General features: G+C 38.6%; 1 protein-coding gene across 1 annotated transcript in view; it reads left to right on the top strand.

Annotated features, from left to right (window-relative positions):
* The window catches only part of tcerg1l (transcription elongation regulator 1 like), a 207,090-nt gene that overhangs the window by 17,848 nt on the left and 166,858 nt on the right, over window positions 1-22,384 (top strand). The window contains 1 exon segment of the mRNA XM_003218553.4: window positions 16,952-17,116. Within this exon segment, the coding sequence (XP_003218601.1) occupies window positions 16,952-17,116 (165 nt within the window).

The raw sequence follows: 22,384 nt of genomic DNA, 5'->3' as shown, positions 1-22,384 counted from the left end.
GTTTAACTTCAACCCAGCTTTTGCACTTTCTTCTTTCACCTTGGTGATAAGGCTCCTCAGCTTCTCTTCGCTTTCAGCCAACAGAGTGGTGTCATCTGTATGTCTAAAGTTGTTAATGTTTCTTCCAGCAATTTTAACTCCAGCCTTGGATTCATCAAGCCCCGCATGTTGCATGATGTGTTCTACATACAAGTTGAATAGGGAGGGTGAAAGTATACAGCCCTGCTGTACTCCTTTCCCAGTCTTGAACCAGTCTGTTGTTCCATGGTCTGTTCTTACTGTTTCTGCTTGGTCATTATACAGATTTCTCAGGAGACAGCCAAGGTGATTTGGTATCCCCATACCACCAAGAACTTGCCACAATTTATTATTATCCACTCAGTCAAAGGCTTTAGAATAGTCAATAAAACAGAAATAGAAGTTTTTCTGAAGCTCCCTAGCTTCCTCCATTATCCAGCGGATATTGGCAATTTGGTTTCTCATTCATCTGCCTTTTCTAAACCCAGCTTGTACTCTCACTCCATGTATTGCTGGAGTCTGCCTTGCAAGATCTTGAGCATTACCTTACTGGCATGTGAAATAAGTGCCTGTACGAAGGTTCGAGCATTCTTTAGCATTTCCCTTTTTTGGAATGGGGATATAAATTGATTTTTTCCAATCTGATGGCCAATCTTGTGTTTTCCATATTTTGCTGGCATATGGCATGCATCACCTTGACAGCATAATCTTTCAAGATTTTAAACAACTCAGCTGGGATCCCATCATCTCCTGCTTCCTTGTTATTAGCAATGCTTCTTAAGGCCCATTTAACCTCACTCCTCAGGATGTCTGATTCCAATTCACTCACCACACCATCAAAGCTATTCTCAATATTATTATCCTTCCTATATAGATTTTCTGTATAATCTCACCACCTTTTCTTGATCTCTTCAGCTTCTATTAGGTTCTTGCCATCTTTGTTTTTGATCAAGCCTATTTTTGCCTGCAATTTATCTCTGATGTTTCTAATTTTCTGGAAGAGGTCTCTTGTCCTTCCTATTCTATTGTCTTCTTCTACTTCTATGCCTTGTTTGTTTAAAAATAATTTTCATATCAGATGCTTATTTTTAGAATACGGGTTAGCCAGTGTAGACAGATATTAATATGGATGACTAATTGATCCATCACGCCATTAAAACTAACATACATACCACAAATATGCATGAAATCAATTTCATGAATCTGCATAGCTCAAATAAACTGGAATCAGTTTATTTATTTGCTGTTTCAGGAAAAGACATTGCTCTACCGATATACAGTATTTTATTGATCCCAAAAGCACACCAGTTGTCAGCAGTTCTATTTAAAACAGCCTTTGAATAAAGATAATTGAAGAATTAATGCACAGCAAACCACTTGCTTTTTAAAATAAAAAATACAGGCTCATTGTTTGCTGAGATAAAGGAACCCCACTATTATATTTCAAACAGTAACCAGATAGTAATTGCCATGTCTTATTTTACAACTTTTTTCCTAATTAGAAACAGTATTGTGATAATGTAATTTTCTCTCATGCAGTTTTTCAGAATAGTGTTATACACAATGAGATGAGATAATTTTTCTCATACAGCACAGTTTCATTGTTGGGAAAAAACATGTTTCCTTGCCAGCAACTAAGACTTATTTATTGCTATTCTTTCTTTGCATTAGTACAGGCAGAACAAGTTAGATCATTTATCGACTCGAATGGTTCTTCAGATATCCCATACAAAGCTATCTTATCTCCTTGCTTCTATTCAGTATTGATCAGTTATTATGCTGTTGGATCTTCCACTGTGGATTGTACAAGCTACATACTAGCACACTGATGGATGGCTAAAAAGTGTGTGTGTGTGTGTGTGTGTGTGTGTGTGTGTGTGTGTGTGTGGAGATAAAAGAGTTGTGATCTATATCTCAGTGAGCATCCATCAGCAGTGGCCATTCCAGTTAATGCCCAGATGATATTACAAAAATACTATGCTGATATTTATTATTGCATTTGTAGCATTTTGTTCCTTGTGTTTATCTTCTTGTAATAATAGATGGGGCTGACTTTGTATGCCTTTTTTAAAAAGCCCCAAAAGAGCCAAACAGGAGGAGATATTAATTTAATATACAGTATAAATGAGAGAACACTCCTATGGCAAATGAATCATAAGGATGAAGTACTCAGATATCATGACATTTCTAATAAGTCTTACTGGACTTTTGCCATCAGGATGCAAGTGAGAAGAAAATAATTATTCATCACATTTCTTCACCATTTTTTCCCTTTTTGAAAGGGCTGGTTTAAATATTAAAAGGTAAAGGTTTTCCCTGACGTTAAGTCCAGTCATGTCTGACTCTGGGGGTTGGTGCTCATCTCCATTTCTAAGCCGAAGAGCCGGCGTTGTCCGTAGACACCTCCAAGGTCATGTGGCCGGCATGACTGCATGGAGCACCGTTACCTTCCCGCCGGAGCGGTACCTATTGATCTACTCACATTGCCATGTTTTCGAACTGCTAGGTTGGCAGGAGCTGGAGCTAACAGCGGCTGCTCACGCTGCTACAGGAGTTTGAACCTGGGACCTTTTGGTCTGTAAGTTCAGCAGCTTAGCACTTTAACGCACTTCGCCACCGGGGCTCCAGTTTAAATATGGTTGGTCTAAATCAGAGGTGGCAAAACATTTTCAGCCTTAGGGCCAAGTTCCAGTTTGGTTGGGGTCAGCTGGGGTCACCTCTGCCATAGGGGTAGCAAATCTACTCTAGATCATATCACCACTACTCCTAAAGCTGTTCTAAACTGGATGCGCAATCTGCCAGTTTTGAGCCCCAATTCAACATTGCCATAGCTCCCATTTAATTTACAGCAGTATGGGAATAATGCTACTCAGGTTCACAATGTGCTTGCTATCTCTGTGGCAGTGGATCAACTATCTGCCCTGGTAAGGGTCTACATTGCAGTCATGGATTGGGCAGAATGTAATTCTTACTAATGCGGACTCTTTTCCATCAGGCATACAGTGCACATCTCAGCTGTATATACGATACTCAGGCATGAACTCCAATACAGAAACCTTCAGGCATGTGAAACAAGCTTAACAATATTCTGCATATTCAGGAGAAAGCCACAGCTTCTAAGGCTACAGTAATTTTCTGGACTGGAAAACATCATGCATTTCCAGATTCCCAGGCTAAAGAAACCAAATAACTGGTTTCTAAGTTCTAAATCACCTCTTATATCTCATTTATCCAACAGCAGATACATTTTAGGAGACAGATGGTGACCCAGTGAACTGGGTTGGTTGTTCCCTATCCCTGGTTTAAATATTCCTGAGTTTGGATCCTAATCCTCATGTGTCCTGATATTGGAGACACTTGGTTTGGTGCTGGGAGAGGCTTTGATCCCATGGAAACTTGTCCTCATCACCCCTGCCCACCATCACACACCCCAACATGTTTTTTCTGGTCTGTGAAGCAGAAATTCTGAGTTTGTACAGATAAATATTGCAGAAAAATCAAGGGAACTGAGAGAGGCCAAGCGAGATATTCTATGATATGTTCCTATGGGGTTTGTCAAAGGCCTGAGAAAAGATTTCTGCTTCTGACAAATGTTCCTTGTGATACTTTCTCCAGGATGATAGCTTTTGAATGTTGGTCATCTTGATGTACTACTGATTTTCAAGACTAACATGCAGTCTTCCAGGAATCACAGTCACATAGTAACAGTCTGGAAGTTAAGCTCCTTTTGACAAAAGTGGACATCTTTCCATGTACTCCTAGATGAGGGACTGTAAATGAAGTAATGCAATATATGTACTATCCAGGCTCTTGTCTGCATATGAATAGCAGATTAGGAGAGTTAAAGAGCACTGCCCCTTTCTTCCAGGTTTTGCCTAACTTTTAATGGAAGTCCTGCAGTCTCACTGCAACAATGGTTGAGTCTTGTGTGCAGAGACATTCTGAATGATTTAACAGACATATTTTTACAGGGCAACTTTCACATTATGGTGGACATAGAAAAAAATAGGAATGAAGAAAAGATTTTGAGCAGCAGAGGCTAAAGAAACTCACAAAATATATGTAGACCTTAGATAAGCATGTTGAAATTTTTATTTCCAAAGTCACATCTGCCAAAATGGTCATCTTTTGAGATCTTTTAAGACTATTAAATTTGTTACTCTATTAACATTCCCTGGTGTGAGTGCTCTTGAGTAATATAATAAAACTGAATGGAAGGAATCCTAGGAAAGACAGCCAGAAACTCAGATGTCATTAATATACATTAAAAGCAGTATACACTGAATCTGTTCTTTAATTTTAATTTTGCTTTCACACAATAATACCATCTTCATCAATTATGCTCTTGAAGGCAAGAAGGAATTATTTTACAATTTTCATCCATGCAGCAAGACAGCCCCCAAAGCTTTAAAGCTTTCAAAGATGGGTCACAGTTTGGAAACTATTACTGCATTTTCAGAGTTTCCCAAAACTCAAAATAAAAATCTATATTGTAGCATGCCAGGGCATTGGACTGGATGGCCCTTGTGGTTTCTTTCAAGAGTATAATTTTATGATTCTATGATTCTCTGTTTTGGAATGTTTTCCAAATGCTTTCAAACATTCTTTCCATTCCTGTGTTTGCATTTATATTGCTGTTTCTTCTGGAAGACCTTTAGAGACCAATTCAGTATGCAGTGCGGTGTTCTCTGGAAATTGACCATGAGTGAAAGATGGAGGGCCATAGACATGCAGTCCCCCAAAGGTTCAAAATATCTCTCAGAGGTCATTTGTAATGATGTACAGCTTCTGGAGTACAGCTGCCATTGTAATGGGTATCAGTAAGTTATACAATAACCAAAAGAAGATGGATTACAGAGCTGTGGATGAATAGGTTGGCTGAATTAGAGTACTGGCAGTTGCTTGAACTTTATCCTGGCAATCTCGGGTATAGGGCAGCACATTCAGCAAAGAACTATTGACACATTATGTTTCTTTAAATTTGTTCTTCTGTAGCAACTGTTCTGAGATTTGTGAACTCTTTTTACTTGAATGTAGATCATGAAAAAGATAAGAAAACCCAGGAAATGTCACTCTACAGCATTTTAGCACATTTTTGTGCTAACTGATAGTACAAATGTATACATGGCTGTATGTTGAAAATCTTGGAATATTCAAGTAAGGGTTTTCATTTTCCACAACATATTAGCACTTCTTTCAAATGGAGTGGCAGCTGAATGAACTGGAGGGGGGGGGGGGGGGGAATCCTGCATATTATTTACTACGAAGCATTGGCGGTTGGCAAATCCCCACATCTTTACGCATTCAAATACCTGGAGGCAGAATGTTTTGTTTTCTTTAAAGAAGAATAATGGTTTGTGATAGTCTGCCAGATAATAGCAGATTGCAGAAAACAACATGGATGTGTTTATAATTTTCTTCTTTATCTAAATAGAAAACCCACTCCTTATTTTCTGACCCATAAATTATAATGTACTTTTTGCCTACTCCATGCCATATCTATAGCTTTACATAAAGAATGATATGATTCAGACCTTTATTATACAACATCATAATTTTATTTACTTCACTTGATAAATTGGATGTGTCAAATGGAACCAAGTTATAGAATGATGAGTTAGATGTTCCTTTTTATCTGTTCCGGGAGGATGTTTTACTTAAAAACCATTTGGAGTATTGGCAAGGTCAGTCTGACATTCAAACAGATTGCATACAGCCTTCTGATTTCCTTGAAGTACTTTCTTATTTTCAAGGAAAGTTACTATATTTAACTTTATGTTTCAACTATAGTTAGCGGTACTCATTTCCTCCTTGAAAGCAGAGCAAGTTTATTATGGTTGTCTAAATCTCATTTATTTTAAAGTCAGAGTACAGTAAGTAGTAACATGGCAGGGAGCCAGAAGAAATTTGAATGCTCAGAAGAAGCTCAGAAGAGATTACATAAAAAGTCTTTGAAGAACTAGATTATTTACAAGGTTGCGCAAGGGGTGACGACCCCTAAATAGATTGTGTGGGGTTTCAAGAACTCGTGGTATTATTGTACACTGAATGTTACAGCACCAGTGCTTTTGTATAATTTTTTAGTAGCTAGAGAGGTTAGACTTTTTGCTTGGCCATAGAATGGCCACTGAGTGGCCCTGGACAAGTCACACTAAGAGATACACAATGGCAAACGTATTGGTACCATGGAAACCCTATGATTGTTAGCACTGTTGTAGTCAACTTGAAGACACAAAATAGCAACAAAGAAAAGTGGAATTGAACTCATCAGCCTTGCATTGAGGTCACACTTTGTTTTCAAACCATTGTGTTCTTTTTCTTTATTTGTTCAGTCGTCTCCAACTCTTCGTGACCCCATGGACCAGTCTATGCCAGAGCTCCCTGTCGGCCGTCGCTGCCCCCAGTTCCTTCAAAGTCAAGCCAGTCACTTCAAGGATACCATCCATCCATCTCGCCCTTGGTCAGCCTCTCTTCCTTTTTCCTTCCTTTTCCCCCAGCATTGTGATCTGTTCCAAGCTTTCCTGTCTTCTCATGATGTGGCTAAAATACTTCATCTTTGCCTCTAATACCCTTCCCTCCAGTGAGTAGCCGGGCATTATTTCCTGGAGGATGGACTGGTTGGATCTTCTTGCAGTCCAAGACACTCTCAGGATTTTCCTCCAGCACCAAGTTCAAAAGCATCTGTTTTCCTTTGCTCAGCCTTCCTTATGGTCCAGCTCTCACATCCATAGGTTACTATGGGGAATATCATTGCTTTAACTATGTGGACCTTCATTGCCAGTGTGATGTCCCTGCTCTTCACTATTTTATCAAGGTTGGCCATTGCTCTCCTCCCAAGAAGTAAATGTCTTCTGATTTCCTGGCTGCAGTCTGCATCTGCAGTGATCTTCGCGCCTAGAAATATAAAGTCTGCCACTGCCTCTACGTTTTCTCCCTCTGTTTGCCAGTTATCAATCAGTCTGGTTGCCATAATCTTGGTTTTCTTGATGTTTAACTGCAACCCAGCTTTTGCCCTTTCTTCTTTCACCTTGGTGATAAGGCTCCTCAGCTCCTCCTCACTTTCAGCCATCAGAGTGGTATCATCTGCATATCTAAGGTTGTTAATGTTTCTTCTGGCAATTTTAACTCCAGCCTTGGATTTGTCAAGTGCTGTGTTTGTCGCATGATGTGTTCTGTTTACAGGTTGAATAGGTAGGGTGAAAGTACACAGCCCTGCCATACTCCTTTCCCAATCTTGAATCAGTCTGTTCTTACTGTGGTTACTTGGTCTTTATACAGATTTCTCAGGAGACAGACAAGGTGACTTGGAATCCCCATACCACCAAGAACTTGCCACAATTTATTATGCTCCACACAGTCAAAGGCTTTAGAATAGTCAATAACGAAGAAATAGATGTTTTTTCTGAGGCTCCCTAGCTTCCTCCATTATCCAGCGGATATTGGCAATTTGGTCTCTAGTTCCTCTGCCTTTTCTAAACCCAGCTTGAACATCTAGTAACTCTCGCTCCATGTATTGCTGGAGTCTGCCTTGCAGGATCTTGAGCATTACTTTACTGGCATGGGAAATAAGTGCCACTGTATGGAAGTTTGATCATTCTTTAGCGTTTCCCTTTTTGTTATGGGGATATAAATTGATTTTTTCCAATCTGATAGCCATTCTTGTGTTTTCCATATTTTGCTGGCATATGGCCACCCAAAAATATGCACCTTCGCATGACTGTATATCCCTGCAGTCGTGCAAAACGCATACTTTCCTTCCCTTTGTGGACTGGCACATTGCAAAAGTCTGAAACAGTTGATCAGCTGATCGTGCTGTCACAAAATGGAGTCACTGACACACAGGTGGCTCAAGGGAAGCAGAATGGGAAAGCTATTAGAACTCTCTGAAACTATTTCTTTTAAACTTTATAATACTAAAGAGAGCTTGAATTAACAATTTGGTGAGGAAAAAGATCCAGCTGAAGATTTTGTTTTAAAAAAAATCACTCTGTTATGCACTTGACCTAATATGTGCACATGCACATCTGCTTGTGTTTAAATTTAGATATTTGCATGTGCTCATATGAAATCCAGCACATAACCTAGTGATTTCTTTTTTAAAAAAAACTTCTACCTGATGTCCCTTGTCTACCTTTCATCTTGATCTGATTCAAAGGAAGATGTGAGGATGGCCAAGGACCATTTCCTGGAACTGACAGATCTGTGTGTGGACCTGCTGTCAGGTCCTGGGATTTTTTGCCTCTGTTATAAAATATGGATTTTGGCATTGTCTAGAAGTGCACTCAGTAGGCTTCATAATCAAGTCCACATTCAAACTCTGATCTTGTGCATTGTTGTCCAATGCTCAAACCTCTTTGCCATGCTGACTCTGTAAAGAAAATGTGACTATAAATAAATTATACCAATGCACAACATAGTTTTTTGAGATATTGTAACATATTAATTTATTCATAATTGCCTGTTTGCCACTTTTCACAAATAGCTTCAGGGCAGATTGCTGTAAGGAACTGAATGCTGTAAAATATAAAAGCACAAAGTATTTTTAAAATCAAAACCAAAAAGCAAGGAGGAAAATGCCAAGTGAGTACATCCAGAACAGGAGCTTCATAATTTGGCTTTTCATCACAACTTGGAAAACTGTTTTGAAAACAAGGCATAGCTTTTTGCAACTGGAACAAACATTCCATAATTATGTGTGCAATAATTTGCCTACCATTGTATTACCATTTTTAAGAAGTCATCAAATACAAAATATTATCAAAACTTAACATAAAAACTCGTGTGAAGTTGACAAACAGGGAAAAGCTTGAAATAGTTTTAGTCTTGAAATTGAAATTAGTCAAATTTACATCCTCAGATGGGACGTGCTTCCTCTGAAAAGGAAATCACTAAAGAAAATATTATATGAGATAAATTAGTTTAAGAACTAATTCGAGCAAACTTTCTGATTGAGTGAGAGTTTGGATGTTGGTCTCCATTTTAATAATCTAATACTGTCTCTGCTATAAATCTACACTACTGGGTAAGGATGAAGTACCTACAATGTTCCCTCACAGTGTGTTCGATCCAATTAGATCAAAAACACCATTCCTTAAACTGTGTTCTGTGGTTTCAGTATTGTTATCTGTACAGCCCAAAGTCTAAACCCAATTGGGTCTTCTCTTACTAAGGTCATTTGACCAACATCCATTCATTTTCAATCTGGGAAGTACTGATAGTTTTATGATCCTTCTTCTGAATGAAAAGTTTTACAAAGAGTAGCTCTTTCCTAAGAGATATCAACATCCTGTTAAAATTTGTGGTCACAGCAAAAATAAAAGGCCATGTTATTATTTTTATATGACTTCTTGAAATAAGGTATTATTTGTAAGGTATTTGTACTGAGTGACAGCTGCTTCCATTTCAGTAGCAATAAAAGCCTTCTTCCTGTTTATTCAGTGTCTGCCACATACGTACAGAAACCATTGATCTTAGAAGCTGGAGAAAAGATTAGGTCAGGCTGAGAGCAGGCATGGAAGAACAAGTAGAAATCAAAATAAATATGTATACTATAGTTGAAGCCACAAGAGAACTGTCTCAAAGTTTTCTTAGAACAGTTTCTAGCTGTAAAGGTTTAGAGTTGCTTAAATGACTACACAGAAGTAAAAACTCATATTGAAAACTGGTGGAGTTAAAAGCTTGCAATTTGAAAGTCCCAGTGGCAGTCAGGTTTGGATACAATGCTAAAATGGATTGGTGTCATGAGAACAACCCAGAATAACTGTTGGACACTCCCTTCTCCCCCAGTGTGGCAGCAATGGAATGATTTGATATTTCATCTTCCATTTTATAGTAACCATAGTTTATTGCAGTCCCTGAATTGGGATTCATTTACTCTGTTACATAGTGAAATGAACCAACTTCATGCTGTCATAATCCCCAAATTAACCAAAGTTAAGCTTAACTTTATAAGGTTGAAACAGCATATGATTTTGCAAAGGGAAAGCAATGGCTTCTGAATCCCTCCTCACAACTGCATTTGAAGTAGGGAAAGCTTGGCTGAGACCATAGCTACACACAGGAAATCCAAAACTGTAAAATGACAGACTAGGTTGATTATAAAATTGTATATTGCATAGCATCTCTGACTTTTTTCATTGTTGTCTTGAGCCATTTGCACATGCTTTTGGGTCCTGCTCTCTACTTGAGACAGTTTATTAATTTGATTTTTTTTTAGGCTGCAAAAGCTAACCCCCTTCTTATTTTTATTTCTGAAATTCTAGTTAACAATGTAATCTTCAGTATTTTCAGCACTACTTTGTCAGATTTGGAGATTGCAAGAGCTGCAGGATTTCACAGATGATAGGGCCATGAGGCAGCAAATGTCATGTGTTGATTCTGGTCATATGGATTTGAGGTTGGTGATCAGGAGAGTCCCTCATGAAAATTGTATATTGTTAGTAGGAGAGTTATTCTGTACTCATTTTGTTCTTGAAAGAAGCAAGTAACTTTAGAGTTTTTTTCCTGCTGTTGCAACTGCAAAAAAACTTCAGTAATTGCACAAAGAGAATTTGCAGGTTGGCAAATTCACACATTAGAAGTTGTGTGTGTGTGTGTGTGTGTGTGCAGAAAACATAATTTCTGTACAGGAAACAAGCAGTGCAGAAAACGTGTGCATATTTTGCAGAGAATAATGACGACGACAACAAAACTTTATTTATATACCGCTCAATCTCCGATAAGGACTCCGAGTGGTTTACACATTATAAACACATTCAATACATATACATAATATAAAATACAAGAAACCAATATAACAGCAATCAACAAACATGTTTAAAATTCCAACATTTTAAAACAATATAATATCTAGTAAGAGCAATTGCAGATCGCTCCATTGAGTGATTCTACAACGAAAGGTGTAATATATAAAACATTAAAAACAGGCATGATGGCAGTATGGCTGGAATAGGACTCATATGGTACAAATGGCATAAAGTGTGACTGATAGCAAGGAACCTTACACACTAAGAAGATTTTCCTTAGTCTGGGATTCCCCTTACAAGAGGGAAAATCTTTTCCAAATATTTTTCAAAATTTCAAATATTTTTTCCATCTCTAGAAAGGAACTGCTACATCTTATATTACAGTGGAGATTAGTGGTGTGCATTTGTATGGAATTGCTGTTTATTTTGTTTAGTTTCATTCATTTTGTATCAATTTTGTATTTGTCCCCATTTCCGAAAATGGGGCACCTATACAAATAGAATTTTTGTCTCACTTACGATTTTTTTTTTTTACTGACTCCTTACTCAAATTTCCTAGGCTTCTACTTTTCCAAATGTTTTGGCTTTCATATTTGTGAAAGCCTTTGAGACTCTTGGCAGCTGCCAGCAAGTTGCTGTGACAGAGGAATAGCAACAGCGATCAATATCCATATGGCACTGTTGCCATATGGTAGTACTCATGTTGCAGAACAACAAAATGTATAATCCTGACAACCATTAACTGTAGATGTAAATCCAGCCAGGGCTGGCAGCTTTCACTCTGTTTTGCAATCAGTCAGTCTGAGACAGTGAATGAAAATCCAGACAGAAGATCTGACTCATCCTTAGACATCAATGATAATTTGCATGTCAGTATTGTTTGAGATGCACCCAAAACAGGAATTTACTCTCTATTGAATATGTACAATTTTGTCTCTTATTACCCATTAGCTTTGGTGCCAGGACCCTCCTTGAATACCAAAATCCATAGACATTCAAATCCCATTGCATAAAATGGCATAGCACAGTGGTGTCCTTTATATAAAATGGCAAACAACTCAAAGAAGTGTGTGTGTGTGTGTTTGAGCCATGTGTGTGTATTTGAGCCATCCATAGATTCAGAACCTGTGGATATGGAGTGTCAACTATATGTTCATGCATCTCAGCTGTTAGATGTATTTCTTTACACTTCCACTATCATTCAGGGACACTTTTGATTCACATGCGTATTCTGTGTTTAATATCAATTACCAGCAGGATTTCATCATACCTTAAGAAATTTCTTTGTTATGTTAATGTAATAGTCTGCCTAGGTTAGTATCTCCTGCATCATGGATGAGGAACATATGGCCCTCTAGATGTTTGGGATTACAACTGCCACCATCTCTCATCTCCATCTCCATTTGATTGCTCATCCATCCACCTACTGACCCACCACATCACTTACTCACTCACCCACCCATGCACTTATTCACTCACCGTTCCTGAAAGGGGGTTGTTGGACAGATGGATGGGTGTGCAAGTGAGTGCATGAAAGGGGTGGGTGAGTGGATTACTGGGTAGCCAGCTAAGCAGATGGATGGGTGCATGAGCGGATGGATGGGTGGGTAATTTTCAACATCAGTTTAATACTATTTTGGTACAAAAAAGGGCACCCCATTTCCTTGAATAATAGTTGCCCCCCCTTTTTTTTTTTGAGGAAAAAGGGGAAAAGTGTAACTATTGTGTGATGAAATAAGATATATACTGCAGCGGTACCCAATGACTCTAGAGCATTTATATATGTCTGTAGATGAAATAATATAAATAGTACATATCATGTTCCATAAAGTTGCTTCTAAATTCAGGAGAATGAAGACATGGATGAAATACGAAGCCCAAATTGTTGGAAGATTTTGTCTCCTGCCAAGGCTAGAGCTAATCAAGTAAAACAAACTGATTTAACTGATGCCTTCTGTGGAGCACCAGGTGTTCCTTTCTATTTCCTTCAATAAAGTTGTCATTCATTCTTGGCTTGGGGAAGGAATACTAAATCTTGCTACAAAGAATGTAACATATGTGAATGATGCTGGTATTAAAATGTCTTCTACCCTTGACAGTGGGTGGCTTGGCCTGTATTAGCAGCGCAGTCTCCATTATAACATGTCCCTAAAACCTTTTGCACTTTACAAATTCCTATCATCTACAAAATTCACGATAATGATAGGCACATTTCTCTAATTAAAAATTAAATTTAAAACTAGAGAATTTTTATCTGCACAGAATATAAGTTCATGAAACAACCTTGAAAAACGTGGTTGACTATGATTAGACCATTGTATTTTAACTCGAATATTTTTACTTTTAAAACACGATTTCTGACATGTGATCTAAATAGTTATATAGAAGTTTTGATAAAGTAGAATCGTAAAGATGCTGGTTATTACTGTTTTTATATCCTTTCTGAGGCTATAACCTGTTGTGCCTTGTTGGCTTTTCTGTGGAATTTTAAAGGGCCTATAATTCAGTTCTTAGGTGAGGCAGGTGAACCAGCTTTGTAGCTGGATCATCACCTTGGTGACAGTCCTTATTGCATGGCACCATATGTATCTCTCTGCTAATTTGCCTTTCCTCATGATTCTCAAATCTTTGCCTATTGTTGGATAAAATGCTTCAGTACTTAACATTCTGCTGCTTTTCTGCCACCTGTACAATATGTCTTTTCCATTTCTGTGCTGGCATGCCAACAGCAACATGATTTCATGGGTTAGGATCCTCCTCCTCTCTCCCCTTCCTATCATTCCCATGTTGGCTGTTTTCATTTTATTTTATAAGTATCTTTACTTTTTGAAAAACTCTGAAATTTTACAATTATGATTTAAAAATAAAAAAATAAAACAAAAGAACCATAGTAGTTCAGGAAGATAGGATAGTGAGGGTGTGTGGAAGTATGATCGTGGACCATATAATGGTGAGTTGGTGCAAATATGTGAATGAAGAAGTATGATATCAAAGGTACTCACCCCAGGATGCATCGGTTCTCTTTGATAACATAACTATACTGGAATAGTGAGAAAGAAGTCCTAAATCCATGTAATTAATGGAACTTCCATAGATGTTGGCTTACCAAGATCGTGAGTCCACTATAGTTGAAACTAACAATTGCATTTAGCCCGTTATTTGTGTACTGAATATAATCTTATGACATCCTTTATTGCACTGTATGCATTGTTACATTACGAATGTTTTGTAAGCCACCCCAAGTCCCTTTTGGGAGGTGGTGGTGGGGTAGAAATAAATTATTTATTATTATTATTATTATTATTATTATTATTATTATTATTATTATTATATGACACAGCAAACAAGATAGATATGCTGGATTTTGTTTCACAAAATCACAAGTGATTTGAACACTTCCCAAGTGTCTAGGACTGTGTGATGTATTTTCGGATGACGTGCGCAGATCCCAGTAGGGTAGCCTTTTGCAGTTGGCATATCTATCCTCTAAACTGCCCCACTTTCATATGTCCTTGTCCACATTGGAGTACCCCTCTGTCCCTCTCACTCCGGGTTTTATCTTTGTGTTCATGCGGCCTGCTCTTGTTTTACTGTTTCTTGATTCCTTGATGTGATGTTTATTATTATCTATTGTATTACTTTTAATTATGCTATGATATGCTGTTTTTATATTTTATTATATTGTATTGCTCTGGGCATGGCCCCATGTTAGCCGCCCCGAGTCCCCGCTGGGGAGATGGTGGCGGGGTATAAATAAAGTTTTATTATTATTATTATTATTATTATTATTATTATCGTAATTTTGCCAATGTCTATTGTTTCCAAATGCCGGCTGAGATCTTTTGGCACGGCACCCAATGTGCCAATCACCACCGGGACCACCTGCACTGGTTTCTGCCAGAGTCTTTGAAGTTCAAACTTAATGTCCTGATAGCGGCTGAGTTTTTCCCGTTGTTTTTCGTCAGTGTGACTGTCACCTGGGATGGCAACATCAATGATCCAAACCTTTTTCTTTTCCACAACTGTGATGTCTGGTGTGTTGTGTTCCAGAACTTTTGTCAGTCTAGATTCGGAAGCCCCACAGTATCTTTGCGTGCTCATTTTCCAATACTTTTGCAGGTTTGCAGTGCCAGTCTGCATTTTGGGTCATCAGCTGATTTTTTGATCTTGGCCTTAATTGGATTTGTTCTGATGGCTTGCTCCTGGGCAATAATAATAATAATAATAATAATAATAATAATAACAACAATCATCATCATCATCATCATCATCATCTTGGTCAGACCTAAGGATTGTCTTACAAATCCTGTGTGAAATGAGAGCAAAAATGTTTGTGATCTTTGAAAAGAAACCTAACAGGTAAATTATTGTTCTGAAATGTCTAAAGTCATGATTCAGATCAAGCAGGGCACTTTGCAAAATTGCTTGCTGCCTTTCTAATGCTCAAAGGATTTCTGCCTGAATTGAAAACATTTGCTAAACGACATAATAAGCTAATGATTGCTTAATTTTTGAATGCAAAGCTCAGTACAGAGAGAGCAACAGCTGGTGTTTGTCAAATTAACTTTCCTTAAGATTTTTACTACCCCTTTTTCTTGTTTGTTTAACATACTTAGCTATGATTAAGTACTAAAGGTCTCTTCCCAAGTCTGTTGTGTAGAGGTAAAACTAAGAAGGAGGAGGTTGATTTGTCTTCACTGCAACAGTACTCTTGGCTTGTTTTAAGATTCACTTAGCAGGATATTTTCTATTCTTTAAAATAGATACTCTGTGTCAAGGTACTCATTTATTACTTTTCAAAAGAGAATGCAAAGAGTCATTTAATACATCATATAGAGGCAAACCACAGCAAGAGCAGTCAAGCACAGCTTCTTGTGAGTGTAAAGTCTGAATAATATATGACTTTGCAAATACACATTTATGACATTTATGCTTTATATTTTTAGGTGCCTACCTAAAAATGTGATGTATGAAGTGTCTTATGGCTTACTTACTTAAAATGGCTTTTGGAATCTGAGCTGCAGCTACAAATAGGCTACTTTCAAATGTTGACTGTTCCAGAATTTTTAAAAATTATGTAGCTGATTATTCTTCTTGTAGCTTCAGATTTATTTCATCTTTTTAATTGTAAGAAAGATGCATTTGACCACAGAATAAGGAGCTTATTCACAGGTTAAACATATACAAATTTAGAATGAAATCTAATGAAGTGGTGTTCATATAGTTTGAACTCATGGCAGGCCAACTGTAGGTAAAAGTAAAGGTTTTCACCTGACATTATAAGTCTAGCCGTGTCCAATTCCAAGGACTGTTGCTCATCTCCATTTCTAAGCTGAAGAGCCGGCATTGTAGACACCTCCAAGGTCATGTGACCTATATGACTGCATGGAGCACTATTACCTTCCTTCCGGAGCGGTACCTATTGATCTACTCACATTTGCATGTTTTTGAACTGCTAGGTTGGCAGAAGCTGGGACTAACAGCGGGAGCTCACCCTGCTCCCCGGATTCGAACCACCAACCTTTTGGTCAGCAAGTTCAACAGCTTAGCTCAGCTCTTCTTCTTCTTGCCCCATGAGCCCCCTTGCCTCTGTGAAGTTAGCCCAAGGATTATGTGTGGCTATTAGCTTTATTTTATTTCTTCCTTTTATTTGCAATGGAAGTGACCAAACATTGGTACAGTGATTTCATAGGTGTGTGATGGATGAGTCTGATCATTTGAGGTCCTAGGAAGGCATATGCAGATCCTTATCTTCTGAAAGTTGCTATCCTCAGTGCTAAAGGTCATGGGTTTGTGTATTGCATCAAATGACATATCCTAATTTTTCCAAGGTATATGATCAAATCATTAATACTTGTTCTGACTTGTGAGATAGCACCTCACCTTAAATGAACTAAAAGGGTGAACTATACCTTTCATCAACTAGCTTTGAAAATCAGGTTTTTCTTTAATGTCTGAGGCATTATGGTCAAGATGCAAAAAGTGGCAATGCATTTTATTTAGATTGCAGCAGTATTCCATGAACCATAAAAGTGAACATAGTAATGAAGATATTAATGCTATACTATCATTAGACTTTTATAAAATCATTGCCAGGCTGGGGAGTAAAATGACAGATTTTATGTGCATGTCACTAATTTCCAGTATTGACATGAAAATAATCAAAATCATCCCTGGTTCTTTCATAGGTGGTTGCCTTAAGCAAGCTGGAAACAACCAGACTATTGCATTTGCAGCAGCCATGTTGTCGTTAGATGCTGACACCCCTCAGGGACCTTCAACAAGTCTCCAGCCATGCCGTGTGTTGACCTTGTCACCAATCAAAATACCAGTTCTGACATCACCTTTCCAAGGTAAGGGATTTCCATCTTCATTCAGCTACCATGAATTTTATTCAAATTGATGAACCAGTTCCTGATTTAGGATTCAAACAGGTGAGTTGGGGGCTGTGGATAATAGACTTGTGCCTATTGTGCCTATTTACCATTTCTATTTGTTCCATTCATATGCCCCTGTTTCCATCGGCTGCTTATGGAAAGGAGTGCCTATACAAATGGGCTTTTCTGACCAAGGTCTGAAATAAACAAAGATTTTTCAGGCTTTGGGCAGCAAAGCGCCAGCCCCTGCAAGTCAGGCCTACGAGCCATCGAGCACCAAAAATCAGCCAACCAAATGGCTTCTGTTTCCCTCTGCCTTTCGTTTCACTGTTTCTTTTGTTCCCATGGAGTTGTGCCCTTCCAAATGGACAAAATGGTACAAAACCATGAAAGAAACAGTTGAAACAGGATTCGGGCCCTCCCCTAGTGGATAACACTGAATCAAATTGTTTTACCTCAGAATTTGACCAGTGCACACAAGACTTTTGGGTTCCTAACCAAACTCCTTTTTCCTGGCTAGTCTAATCAAGGAGAAGCCAAAATTGCTCTTTCACTTCCAGAATAGTTTTTGTTTTTCATTTTTGCTTCTCCTGCTTATGGTTTCAATTCCATGAAACAGCATGATTGTCCAGTAATTTCTTTTCCTCAAACCTTGCTGATTTTTCCCTTCATTTGTTATAAGGCTATTGTTGAAAATGTGGTATATATTGTTACAAATGTCTGTTGGTTTTTTGCATGCTATGAGACTAGCTATAGAGAGTAACATTGGTAAAATTCAGTGTCAACTGTGGAGAAAGAAGAGGCTGTAGAAAAAGGGGCACCCAAGAATTTTGAAATGGACACTGCATGTGGAGTGTGAACTGGAGAAAATGGTGAAAAATTCTGCATGTTAATTATTACCATTGAATTATGATTCAGTCCTTGTAAAAAGTTAGGAAATGATGTTTGAATTGTTCAATAAACTGGATTACTTTCTTTAGGGATGAGCAATTTCAATGTATGCATCTATGTATATCTTCACTTCCTCATGTATTTCTCTGGAACAGAAGAATATTCCTGGTTGTTTCTCCTTTCTCACAAATTCAGGACTATTTAAAGTGTGAATAGAGAATTTCCACCAAAAGTAGAAATTAGTGATTCTTCCTTCTTCCTGCAGTCTACATGAAAAAAACAATAATAACACAGCTGCTCAAGAATGCAATTAAAATCTCCAGGGGCCATTTTATACAACATGGTTATTGTGTTATGCATCAATTTTAACTACCATAGCTGCAACCTGTGGGAACCTGAGGTTTGTAGTTATGAGTGGCACTAGAGCAGCCTAGCTGAAAATTATGAATTCTCAACATTTCAAATGGCAAAATGCCATAGGATGTTGCAGTTATACTGCTATAGCTATGAAGTGTAAAAGATTCTCAAGGCAGGTAGTAAGCTCCCTGTGGGAGGAGAGGAGAAGCAAGTCCCAAAACTACTATAGAAATAAAAAATAGACATGAAAGATTTGTTTCTCCAGGTGAGTTTCAAGACTTCTTTTAAAGTTAATTTTGATCCTTCAAATTGCATCTTGTTTGTTTCTTCATTCCCCCTGATGTTAAGATAATGATGATTAATTCTTTTTTAAAAAACACATTTTAACGTATGTTTTTCTGGTTTAATGCACCAAAGAACAAATTATAAGCTCTCATTTTAAAACAAATAAAGGTTTGTATATGTAATATTGCTTCCTGTGTTGTAATGCCACCTTGAATCAGTGGGATTTACAAAACTGTTTTGACTTAACTATTCTGCAATTGATTCAGTGGCCTTCTCTAGTTGAAACCTAGACTTAGATCTCTGAGAGCATTGGAGATCTCTGTATGTGCATGATAACAAGTAGCAACTAGGCTTGCTCAAATAATTCGATTTCCCCGTTACCCGTTATTAATTCGTTACTTTCGTTACTTTTGAAGCAATATACGGCATTGATTGTCCACACGTCTGGATATCGCGGTTTCGAACCGCGAGAGGCCGTTTTTTGTTATGTCGTCGTTTTTTTCGTTAGGAAAAAGAGCTTTTGCAAATCACCCAAACTCCCACCATTCCTAACAGCCTCAGGCCCTTTCCTTTTGCCCCTCAGCAAAAGGGGCGTCACGGGCTCAGCCAATGGGAGGGGGTGAGGGGGAAGGAGGCCGAGGAGGAGGAGGAAGACGGAGGGGGGAAATGGCCGCCACCGCTGCCTCGCCTCAGCTCAGGCCTGGTGTCTCTCTGTGAGGCGGGAAGGCGGCGGATGGAGCCGGGAATGGAGAGACCGAGAGAGACAGAGACACGCAGAGATGGAGGCTGGCGCGGGGCCCGGCGGTGAGGAGGAAGAGGCCCGGGATGTGAGGGGGTGTGGGCCAGGCCCGTCCTCGGCTGCTCCCGGGGAGGGAGGGAGGACTACGACTCCCAGGGGCCCAGATTTGCACCCTCCCTCCCCCCAATACAGGTCTCCATACGACGCTACATGAACTTGAATGGATACTGTGGTTGTGTTGTCGAAAGCTTTCATGGCCGGGATCACACTGTTGTGGTATGTATTCCGGGCTCTATGGCCATGTGCCAGAAGCATTCTCTCCTGACGTTTCACCCACATCTGTGGCAGACATACTCAGAGGTTTTGACGTCTGTGCGAAGCTAGGCAAGTGGGGTTTATATATCTGTGGAAGGTCCAGGGTGGGAGAAAGAACTCTTGTCTGTGGGAGGCAAGTGTGAATGTTGCAATTGGTCACCTTGATTAGCATTGAATAGCCTTGCAGCTTCAAAGCCTGGCTGCTTCCTACCTGGGGGAATCCTTTGTTGGGAGGTATTAGCTGGCCCTGATTGTTTCCTGTCTGGAATTCCCATTTTCTGGGTGTTGTTCTTTTACTGTCCTGATTTTAGCTTTTCTGTAGCTAAAAATGCATATAAAATTGATTCTATAGGGAGGATAAATGATTGGATTTCAACTCCTACAGCTTAGCTTTCTCTGCCAATAATGGTACCATACCAAACTAAACCTCCCAAGATTCTGTAGCAGTGAGCCATCTTGGATATTGTAAGGGATTATTATTATTATTATTATTATTATTATTATTATTATTATTATTATTATTATTAGACCTTGCTCCCAGGAAGGTGCCTTCGCTGTGGCTCCCAACTTATCTATCTACCTTTCCACATATTCTCCACATTGTGTGTATGTGTATGTATATTATATATACATGAGCCCCGATGGCGAAGTGTGTTAAAGCACTGAGCTGCTGAACTTGCAGACCGAAAGGTCCCAGGTTCAAATCCCGGGAGCAGAGTGAGTGCCCGCTGTTAGCTCCAGCTTCTGCCAACCTAGCAGCTTGAAAACATGCCAATCTGAGTAGATCAATAGGTACCGCTCTGGCGGGAAGGTAATGGCACTCCATGTAGTCATGCCGGCCACATGACCTTGGAGGTGTCTATGGACAACACTGGCTCTTGGGCTTAGAAATGGAGATGAGCACCAACCTCCAGAGTCAGACATGACTGAACTTAACGTCAAGGGATACCTTTACCTTTACCTATATACACACACACACACACACACATATGCAGGGACTATATATATATATATATATATATATATATATATATATATATACAGTATATATCACACACACACCAATTTAACAAAGTTTCAGCCACAAAAATAAAGTTTCTGAAGTAGAACAATGACTTTCACAGTAAAGACAACCCAATTTAACAGGAAATAAGACTTTCAAACCAGGAACAGATTTCTGCAATTATTAAAAAATGGTTTATTATAAAAGCTATGAAAATTCGCCAAAAATCAGAGGATAAGGGAAACGTTCCAAATTTTGGTGTTCAGTCAACACAATTTTCAGTGTTAAATGTGTTCTACCACTGTACCAAGTTTGAAGAAGATCACTCAAAAAATGAGGGCGGGAGAGTCCTTTAAAATCTCCCCTCGTGCTGTTTTTTTTTTGGCCACTGCGCATGCGCTTCCGCCATTAACGAATTAATTTTGAAATGAACGAATTTTCGTTAATTTCGAATTTTTTGGGGGGCAAAATTCGGAATTGACCACAGAAACGAAACGCTGGCGCCCCCTACTTTTGAAACGAGTTTAGAATCAATTTTTTCATGGATCGCTCAAGCCTAGTAGCAACAATTGTCCATTCACTAATAGTTTACTTAAAAACAAAGTACTCTGTGCAGTGGATATAATTTTGGGCTAGCTAGCTGTGCTGAGTATTGGGAGCTGCAGTCTTCTACTCTTATGTCATTACCTCCTATTTCTCTGCATTTTGTATTTGAGTTGTCCTCTTTGACTGTGCACACAAATTGTTGAGTGTATTCAGGATTCTGACTCTATTTTTGTCACTTTTTACTTCTGCTTCAAATTTGTCCTTAACACCTTGAAAAGTTTCCTTTGTCATCCATCAGCCCCCTCTTTCTTTTTGGTTGCAGATAGTGTCTTTTTGCATTTTATCTGAAAATGTCCCTGGCTTCAGAGTTATTCCTTACAATGCAAATCTTTAAATCCTATGGATATGTTCGTCAGGTTGTATTTTGGCACACTGATAGAGTTGGTGTCATTCTTTAGCTTTACCTTAATTTTTAATGTTATGGTCTGTGCCACAATCTGCTCCTGGCCTTATTTTGCAGAAGAATTGGGTTGCTCATCTTCTGTTTCTATTTATTTCGTCTATCTGATTTCTATATTGGCCATCAAGTCCATGTTACCTGTTTGGTTGCATGAGGAATGTGCTTGGGATGAAAAAAATGTCTTGCAAAATTCAATCAGTTGCTTTCCTGATATGTTTTCCCTGGATGGTCACACTTTGCATTATATACTTGAACTGCTTTTGTTATTACCCCCCCCCCCCCCCACACACACACTATTAATGCCTCACAATTTCTTCTTAATGTTTTGCACAGGAAATAAAAATGTAAGAAGAAATTGTGTGGCATTATTAGTGGGAGTGGTAATGTAGCAATATAATGTGAAGTGTAGTTAACTGATTCAAAATGTCATTTTTCTGTCTACCTTTTTTTTTTTTGCTCATCCTAAGTATTGCAATGTTTGTCCATTCCATTTCTTGTTTTCTATGTCAAGGTTCCCCTGACTTATGCTTCTCAAATTCCATGTCCCTTTAATGTGTTGCTCAGTTTTAGACTTTCCTTTCACCTCTGAGCTGTGTTATTTGCCACAGACCTACTCAAAGTTGTCCTCTACCGTACCCCAGTAGCTTG

This window comes from Anolis carolinensis, chromosome 3, assembly GCF_035594765.1.
Source record: "Anolis carolinensis isolate JA03-04 chromosome 3, rAnoCar3.1.pri, whole genome shotgun sequence".
Taxonomy (NCBI): domain Eukaryota; kingdom Metazoa; phylum Chordata; class Lepidosauria; order Squamata; family Dactyloidae; genus Anolis; species Anolis carolinensis.
This window is presented reverse-complemented; position numbering and strand designations above follow the sequence as displayed.